At 55.4% G+C, this 8961-nt stretch overlaps 1 protein-coding gene and 1 long non-coding RNA gene across 2 annotated transcripts; one reads left to right on the forward strand and one right to left on the reverse strand.

The window, feature by feature from the left end:
- The first annotated feature begins 704 nt into the window (after positions 1-704).
- Positions 705-4306, forward strand: PSMD4 (proteasome 26S subunit ubiquitin receptor, non-ATPase 4). Its single transcript, XM_081340702.1, has 10 exons — positions 705-865; positions 1036-1176; positions 1535-1649; positions 2082-2168; positions 2439-2507; positions 2595-2810; positions 3062-3170; positions 3271-3402; positions 3512-3579; positions 3938-4306. Exons 1-10 carry the CDS (start codon positions 840-842, stop codon positions 4103-4105), a joined length of 1131 nt encoding a protein of 376 aa, XP_081196828.1. The 5' UTR covers positions 705-839; the 3' UTR covers positions 4106-4306.
- A 376-nt stretch (positions 4307-4682) lies between these two features.
- On the reverse strand, positions 4683-6599 carry LOC308675443. Its single transcript, XR_014028124.1, has 5 exons — positions 6352-6599; positions 5748-5866; positions 5427-5537; positions 5118-5226; positions 4683-4951 (listed from the first exon to the last, which is right to left on the reverse strand). It is a non-coding gene; the product is annotated as an uncharacterized lncRNA (long non-coding RNA).
- Positions 6600-8961: the final 2362 nt, after the last annotated feature.

Consider the following 8961-nt stretch of genomic DNA (forward strand, 5'->3'; position numbering starts at 1 on the left):
TAAACGTCCCTGTGCATCAAATAAGCTATCACCATAATACATGTACACATGCATGCGTGGATATAGATGTTTTTGTATATATTATACATACATACATATGCACATATATATATATATATATATATATGTATATGTGTGTGTGTGTATACAAACACACACACACACATAAGGGACACGGTGGCTCAGTGGGTTAAGCCGCTGAGCTTGTCAATCAGAAGGTCGGCAGTTTGGCGGGTCGAATCCCGAGTGCCACGTAACAGAGTAAGCGCCTGTTACTCGTCCCAGCTTCTGCCAACCTAGCAGTTCGAAAGCACGTAAAAATGCAAGTAGAAAAATAGGGACCACTCCGGTGGGAAGGTAACAGCGTTCCGTGCGCCTTTGGCGTCTAGTCATGCCGGCCACGTGACCACAGAGACGTCCTCGGACAAGCGCCGGCTCTTTGGCTTTGAAACGACTAGCACGCATGTGCGGGGGAACCTTTACCTACATGTTTACATATTTTTTAAGAAGAGACCGGACAGCCAGACTGGACTCCAGCACGAGCAGGGGGCTGGACTAGAAGACCTCCAAGGTCCCTTCCAGATCTATTCTGATGTATACGGATAGCCTCGTATGTAGCACGCCTTAAACCAAAAAAAAAGTAGAGTCGGCGCTTGCGCGTTCCGCCCACGAAAGCCCCCGCGCAGGCGCTAGAACTACCCCTCCCGGGATGCCCCGCGCCCCGACCTGCCAAGAAGCGCGACGCTGATTGGTGGCGCGGCAGCGGCCGGGCGGCCGGAGCGACAGAGGGCGCAGGAAGCGGAGTCGGGGGCGCCGGCGGGGCGAGCGGAGGGGCCGCGATGGTGCTGGAGAGCACGATGGTCTGGTGAGCGGGGGGGGGAGGGGGGGGCGGCTTGGGCGGGGCGGGAGCGGCGGGCGGGGGCGGGGGCGGGTTTCCCTGAGTCACGGCCGGGGCGGGGGCGTCCTCCTCGCCGAGGGAGGGGCCCCTGGGGGCTCCCCGAGTGCCCCTAACCCCCCCCTCTGCCCCCCCCGCAGCGTGGACAACAGCGAGTACATGCGCAACGGGGACTTCCTGCCCACCCGCCTGCAGGCGCAGCAGGACGCCGTCAACATCGTCTGCCACTCCAAGACCCGCTCCAACCCCGAGAACAACGTGGGGCTCATCACGCTGGCCAAGTGGGTCCCCTGCCCCCCCTCTCCCCTGCCCCCCCCCCCGCACCCGGGGCCCTTGGGGTGGGCTGGATGGCCTCCGAGCCCCCTGGCCCAGCGTGTGGCCCTCGTTCCCCGCTTGGCTCGTCTTCCCCGCGTCTTCCCCAAACCAGGTCTGCTTTGCACCGGGGGGGGGGAGGGGGGTCGTTGAGCCTGGCCCCCTGTTTGTTTTGCAGCAACTGGGGAAGGGGGTGGACTAGATCACTCCGAGGACCCTTCCGCCGTTATTCCCTGCTTGCCGTGCTTTTCCCAGACCTCCCCCTCCCTGGGGTCTGCTTGAATGGGGGACTTTGTTGACCCTGCCCCCCCCCCGCCTTTGTTGCAGCAACTGCGAGGTGCTGACCACGCTGACACCGGACACGGGCCGCATCCTGTCCAAGCTGCATTCGGTGCAGCCCAGAGGGAGGATCACCTTCTGCACCGGCATCCGAGTGGCTCACGTAAGACCCCCTGTGCCCCACCCCCGATCCCAGGTCTCCTCCCAGACAGGGAGGGAGGGAGGGACTCTGGCTGTGCCCGCTGGCGTCTAGGAGACCTGAGCTCTGACTGTCAAATGGGGAGATTTTAAAGTTTTGAGCAAAACTGTGGAGTTCTCCCTCCTCAGTACCCGGACCGGTGTCAGGCGGGCCCTTAAAACTGGGTGGCATCATCCAGTAAGTGAAGGAGGGGGACCAGGAGGGAGAACTTCTAGGCAGCCCCACTTGGCAGGTGTCTCTCTCAGATTGCAGTTTGCCAAGAGGCTCTCGGGGCATTGGTGCAGCAGGCAGAAGCCGAGACCCAGGCCAGGGAGAGAAAGCGACGGGCTGGACCGGAAGAGGGGGGGGAGTGGAAGTAGCCACAGCCCCTCCGCTAAATCTCCCCTTCCTTTCCAGCTGGCTCTGAAGCACCGCCAGGGGAAGAACCACAAAATGCGCATCATTGCCTTCGTTGGGAGTCCCGTGGAAGACAACGAGAAGGACGTGAGTGACGCAAAGGGCGTTCCTGGCATTTGCCAACGTATTTTGAAAAGAGGGGATCTCCCGTCCCGAGGGATAGTTTAAATAGAATCCGGATACAAACTTCAGAAATGCCACTGAACTACAAGTCCCAGCATTCCTCACTGGGATTCCTCTGGAAAGGCCACTTTCCAGCCTCAGCATGCTCAGGGGGAGAGTCTTTCCTGGGCTCAGGTTGCTCCCTTCAAAGGGGTCCGATGCCTCTGGCGCTCGAAACGCATCTTTCGTTTACAGCTGGTGAAACTGGCCAAGCGGCTGAAGAAGGAGAAGGTGAACGTGGACATCATCAATTTTGGAGAAGAGGTGAGGGACCCCAAGGTTGGCTGTAACGTAACTCACGTTTTTGTGCTGATATCCCTGACTTTTTCTTCTCCTCCCCCTGCTCTGTAGGAGGTCAACACGGACAAGCTGACGGCTTTCATCAACACCCTGAATGGCAAAGATGGCACCGGCTCCCACCTGGTGACGGTGCCTCCTGGGCCGAGCTTGGCCGATGCCCTCATCAGCTCGCCCATCTTGGCTGGAGAGGGAGGAGCCATGCTGGGCCTGGGGGCAAGCGACTTTGAGTTTGGCGTGGATCCCAGCGCTGACCCAGAGCTGGCACTGGTAAGGCAGGCCAGCTGCTTTCTCCAACCTCTTGGGGCCTGGTTTGCAATTCCCAGAATGCCTGCGTTAACCGTGGTTGTCTAAGGCAGCTGTGCTGGGTGGGGAATTCTGGGAGCTGAAGTCCACAAACCTTAAGTTGCCACAGTTGGACACCCCTGGTCTAAGGAGTTCTGGTAAAGGGATGCCAAACTGTCTGGCCATTCAGCATTGCTGGGGAAGGGGCTGCTGATGTGTTTCCCTCTCCCCTCCAGGCTCTCCGAGTGTCAATGGAGGAGCAGCGACAGCGTCAGGAGGAAGAGGCTCGAAGAGCAGCTGCCGCATCGGCTGCCGAGGCCGGTATTCCTGCCACGGGCGGGGATGGTAAGTCATCTCGTTCAGCCCTCACTCAGTGCAGCCTCAAAGAGCCCAGCCCCCCCCCCCCCCAAACCAGGACTCTCCCTTTTCCTTTCCTGTGTCTCAGATTCAGACGACGCTCTGCTGAAAATGACCATCGGGCAGCAGGAATTTGGCCGCGCTGGTCTGCCGGACCTCAGCACCATGACCGAAGAGGAGCAGATAGCCTACGCTATGCAGATGTCTCTCCAGGGAGCTGGTGAGCGGGGAGCAGGGGGGCCATCCCAGCAGACTGTCCTTCACGGCCACCCGTCGTCCAGGGCTGGGAAGCTTGACCTGCACCCTCTGCCCCCCTCCTCTTTCTGCAGAGTTTGGGCAAGGAGAGTCGGTGGAGGGCGAGAGCTCGGCTGACATGGACACGTCGGAACCTGCCAAGGTTTGAGTTTTGTGGGGCCAGGCTGGGGCCTCTCCAGACCCAGAGGGTGAATTACTTGGGGAGCGGTCCCATAAGACAGGATCCCCCCGGGCCCAGCGTCCTTTTACTGAAGGCTGCTGTTGCAGCTTGGGGGAAGCTCACCAAGCCATTTTTTATTTTTAAATGCGAAGTCTCGGACGGCAGCGATGCGGGAGGGGAAATTCTGGCAGGGTGTGTACGTGTTCCTGGGTCGGTCCTCCTCTCCTGCCCACCCAGCTTTTACAGAAGGCCTGTTTTCGGGGGGTGGGGGCGGTCTGCTCCCTAGTCCCAGACTAACCCAATCATGTGACCCCTCCCCCTCCCTCCCTCCCTCCCTCAGGAAGAAGACGATTATGATGTGATGCAGGACCCGGAATTCCTCCAGAGCGTTTTGGAAAACCTCCCAGGGGTGGACCCCAACAACGAGGCCATCCGCAACGCTATGGGCTCGCTGGCCTCCCAGGCTTCAAAGGAGAACAAGGAGAAAAAGGAGGAAGAGAAGAAATGAGCGGGGGGGGAAGGGGGCTGACTCCCTCCTTGTCCTTGTGTCCACACACTTTGCAGGTTGTGTGGCCTGGTAACGTTCGGTTTCCATAATCTTTCTGAGCTGTCTGTCTGCAGGGACGTGGGGTCCCAGCGGGGGTGGGAGGGTCCTTTTCGCGTTTTGCTTCTGGTTCAACCCTTAAATAAAACCCTTAAATTTTCTCCGCACTGGGGTGTTTCTTTGAAGCAGGAACCTGAAGTATCCCCAGGGGATCAAACCCAAGCAGCGGACGTGGTGTGTAAACCTTGCCCTGAGCTGAAATTTTGTCCCTCTGAAGCTAGATCTATAACTTTGAGTTATACTGTATAACTATATACTAGTGTATAGAGTGTAACTTTGCTTATGAAGGTTGCTGGAGGAGAGCCATGTGAGGTTGTGGTAGCCAAACATCGAAAGATCCCTGGAATTGCATCCGATGAGGTGAACTGCAGTTCACAAACCCTTTTGCCTGTGATTAAGCTTCGTTAAGTCTGCTAAAACTGACTGCCTCCTATTTTTAGTTGAACAGTTAAAAGATCAGTGGCTGTGAACAGACTCCCACTGCCTTCCCAAGTGCTCTCTTAAGAGTTGGGAACTTTGGAAACGCAGAGGTTTAACCGAGTCACATTATCCGGACCAAATGCTTCTTTATTAAGCGCTACAAAGTCAGTGATTTTTTAAGGGAAAAGGAGCAGAAGACGGTCCGCCTTGTGGCTTGATCTCTACAGCCGTGCAACCGTCTTGTGGCCTCTTCCGGGGTTGGGGGGAGATTTCAGCAGGAAGGGACTGGGGCATCTCTCTCCTAAGCAGCTCTGCTTGTCTGAAAAGCCACTGGGGAAAAAAGTTTAAAAAAGAAGAAAGGGTTTGACTTTCTTGGAGTGAGGAAGGGAGGGGGGTTATGGCTGGGAAACAGCCTGGCGTTCTTTCCCCACACACACACACCTGGGTTGCACAGGGAGGCCCGTTTTGCCCACCCTGACCCGTCCAGGCAACTTACATGCTGAGCTTCCGACAAGGTATGTTGGCTTGTTGTTGCAAAGCAAAGTGACCAGGGCCCCCGTCCCCATCATCTGTACCTCTGCGGTGATCCCCATGGTGATGTTTTTCTGCAAGAGAATTGGGGACCAGTTGAGCAGGTTTGGCTCAGGGTCACCCCTCTCCTCCCCTTCACCCCCATTTCTCTGCTTCCCAGTGCTGGAGAAAGGGCGAGAAGCAGAGCTGGGAGACCGCTGGGCGTAGAGCATCTGGGAGCACCTGCTCTGTGTAATGGGATTAAGTCGCATCCCTGCCACCCCCAAAGTGTTACCAGGACAGCTTGGAAGAAGCTTTCCAGCTCTTGGCAGGACGGCAGCAGTGCAGAGGGGTCCATTTTGTGGGTGACACACCCTTCCGGCTGGCCGTGATACACCATCAAGCGCTGGAGAGAAATTCAAGCCCTTACAAGGCACGTTGGCGAGGGCTTTAAATTCCCTGCTCTGGAGATGCTGAAGGGGAAGCCCTCAAGACTATCCTTCAATCCTTCCAGGGTGCTTTGGATAAATTAATGAGGCTAGGCCAGAAAAGGGGGGGGAAGGGCAGAGACCACCCCAGTTCACCCCTCGAAGCTCCAGCCGATGCCGTGACTCACCTTTCTCAAATCGCAGGTAATGCCGGGCGACAGGCCCTGCTCGTCGAATTTGCTGAGAGCCACGGCAGGGACGCTTCGTTTTGGACGTTAACTTGTGGAGAGGAGCCAAAGGCAGCCCTCTTCAAGTATGGGGAGGGAAAAAGAGTGGGGAGACTGTCAGATCTGGGTTCAAGGCTGCCTTCCACCTGGACCCCTCCAGCGGAGCAACTGAAAGGCCAGCTAACTCACCGAGGCACAATCCTATTTAATTTCATTTGCAGCAATGCCTTACTGTGGTTCCCTCCACCCCAGAGGCACTGAAATCATAACCTGTTTGGGTTGATTGTTTTATGAACCCAACATGGGGTGCAGTGTCCCCACCTCTGTTCTGGGGTTATCCTGCTCCTTCACAATATTGGTACAGCGTGTGCATTTTTGGGATGTTGCCATCAATGCCTTTGCTGATGCTGTGTTTTGATCATGCTGTATAGGGCTCCTGGGTCAGAGGCTGGGTGTGACTTCCCTCTTTTAACCTGGCATTCTCAAGCCCCTTCTTAATGAGTGTCCTAATTAGCGCGTTCAGAAACAGCATCGGTCAGTCCAGCTGCTGCCTCCCTTTCGGTACCTGGAGACAAAATGTTCGTCCCAGGAACATCGCCACTAGGATTCCAGCGATGGATAGAGCAACGATGGCACCCACTGTCAGGATCACCAGCTTGTGGTTCAACCCTGTGGAAGTCTTGCTTAGCTCGAGACCAGAGTGGAAAGACTGTCAAACCAATTGAGAAGTTCAGAGACGGTTAACGCAACCCACGGTCAATAATCACAAAAGTCCCATCCGTATGCCTTCAACCCCACTTATAAGGAGGGCTGTTCAGGTGCAGCCCTCCCGGCCTCCTATCGGGGCGTTTCTCTTCATTTGCCATCCCCTGGGGCTGGGCTCCGGGTGGAAGCACACGATGGTAAGCAAAAGGGGGTCAGGTTGCCTCTTTTATAGCATTTGACTTGTGAAAGCCTCACCCACCCAGCTGGGAGCCAAGGCGAACAATGCACCTCTATAAATTTCCCAGCTCTGCACCCTCTGAGCTAGGAATCCTGCTCCTCCTTGTCACCCTGTTCGTTTGAAGGTCATGAGGAAGGAAGGTCCCTCTCCGGTAAGAAAGTCCCTTTATTAGAGAAAAGGGAGACCATCCCACTGCAGAGACTGGGGATACTATGGGGTAACTCTTCCTTTTTCAAAAGAAAGTTATGAAAGTTAAGTTTAGGCAATTCAAAATCTTGATAATTTTTGGGAGGTAAGGATTATTGCTTTATCTCTTCCCATGCTCCCAAAAAGTATTATTTTGGTCACTGTTGGCCAAGATCCACAGCGAGAAGAAGAAAGGTCAGTGTATTGCTGCAGCATCCTTTGCAATCCATTGAATAAGGAATTTATTTCTAAAAGGTGAAAAAAGAACAGAAGTTGAAAGAGCGCAGGGGAGAAGTACAAGCCCAAGCTGAAAACAAAGCCATCCATTTCACCTCTCCTGTTGCAAGAAAAGCCAAGAAAGAGGTGAAACAAGAAGGCAGCCTTTGTTTCGGAGTCTGAGAAGACCTGTTGGCTGGACAGAAGACCCATCTCCGTTTCCTGGCATTTTGTTCAGGTAGGATTGCACCACCTGATATGGTGAACAAGGCGCGTTTTGAAAGGGAGGCTCCGAGTCTGGCCGTTTGCCCCGACTTGGCCCAAGCAAGGCCACCGCTCTCCCTTAAGGGAAAAGAACCTCGTCACGGCAGCCTCGGAAGGTGTCCAAGCCCAGCCTCGGGGAGGGGGAGACGGAGACCCTGGCCTTGGAGGAGGACAAAGGGAAGATTGTTCCAAGCTGGGCTGCCGACCAGGGAGATCAAGATCTGGCTTGGCACCAAGGCAGATGGAGGAACAAAGGACAAAGCCGCTTCAAGGAGGCTGAGACTATGGCCTCCTCAAGGTTCCAGTCCTCATGGACGAAGCTGCCTTGCAGAGTTGGTCTGCATAGCTGAAAAAGCAACCAGGGCTGCAGGTGCAAGGGCCACCTGCTGCAAAGTTTTATCCATTGGCTTCTCCTGGTTTTCTCAGCCATCTCCCTGTCTTATCTGAGCAACACCCCTGCGAGGGAGGCCAGGCAGAGAAATACTGGCGTGGATAAGACTTTGCCTGCTGGCTTGTGCAATAAGCCTTGGCTTGGAGAGGAAAGGAAGCCAACGTTTTGACCAGGTCTCCTTCCTCCAGGCCAAGGGTCTCCAAATCTGGCAGCTTTAAGACTTGTGGACTTCAAGTCCCAGAATTCCTCAGCCAAGTCTTAAAGTTGCCAGATTTGGAGACCCTTAGCCTAAGGCAATTTTTAAACGTCGTCCTTGCCTTGGATTTAAGCACAAATCAGTTTTATATTTTTAAAACAGCACTTTTTTCCCCTCGCCGGAAGTGCAGGTTGGCCAAAATCGCCCACAATCCTTTGCGCTCTCCTCTCCCTCAGGAGCCCGTCATTTTTTTTCCCCAGGCGTCCTTGCGCGGCTCCCACTGCCTCTCGCCTCCCATCATGCCTTGCGAGTTGGTGCTTTTTCATGTTTTTCAAGCCCTTTGAGGGCGGGCGAGAAGGCGGGCAATTCATTTGAACGGCAGGAATAATACGCCATAGGATGACGGGATTACGAGACAAAGCCCCGCCTCTCCACGGTCGAACACCAATAGGCGATTCGTTACACCTGCTGCAGTTGCTGTGTTCTCAAGCAATGAGTCAATATAATAGAAATCCCGCCTGCGGCGGCTTTTCACCAATTGAAATGCGACATTCGGTGTCAGTCTGAGTGACGTTCATAAGAGCCAATCGTGACGATAAGCCCTTGGACAACTATTGCACTTTTAGCCAATAGAGCCAATGGGGGGGTCTCTATTTCCCCCAGCTGGGTCGCACAAAACCATCTCCACGGCCACCGGATGAGGCGCGCCGAGCATCGATAGGCAGGCCGTTTAACCAATAGATTAACAAGGCGACAGGAACAGGCCAGCCCCTCTGCTTCCTCGCTTCCAATAAGTACTGCGGTCGAAGTGGGCGGTGCATCCCTCTGTAGTGACGGCCCTCGACCCTATAGCCATCCGCAGCGCCTGCTCCCACCCTTGCGTGACGTCCCTCTCGACCAATGGCAAGCCGCAAAGCCTCTGGAGTGGCGGGCAGGCGGCCCAATGGCAATTCGCGAGCACGGGGGGGGGCGAAGCAGG

Source organism: Vipera berus, assembly GCF_964194415.1.
Source record: "Vipera berus genome assembly, chromosome: 16".
NCBI classification, from domain to species: Eukaryota; Metazoa; Chordata; class Lepidosauria; order Squamata; family Viperidae; genus Vipera; species Vipera berus.

Bases quoted from the DNA above. Each gene is read 5' to 3' on its own strand.
- PSMD4 (XM_081340702.1), top strand. From the start codon at position 840: ATGGTGCTGGAGAGCACGATGGTCTG. The intron at 866-1,035 runs GTGAGCGGGGGG...CCCCCCCCGCAG, and splicing joins CTGGAGAGCACGATGGTCTG to CGTGGACAACAGCGAGTACA. The intron at 1,177-1,534 runs GTGGGTCCCCTG...CCTTTGTTGCAG, and splicing joins GGGCTCATCACGCTGGCCAA to CAACTGCGAGGTGCTGACCA.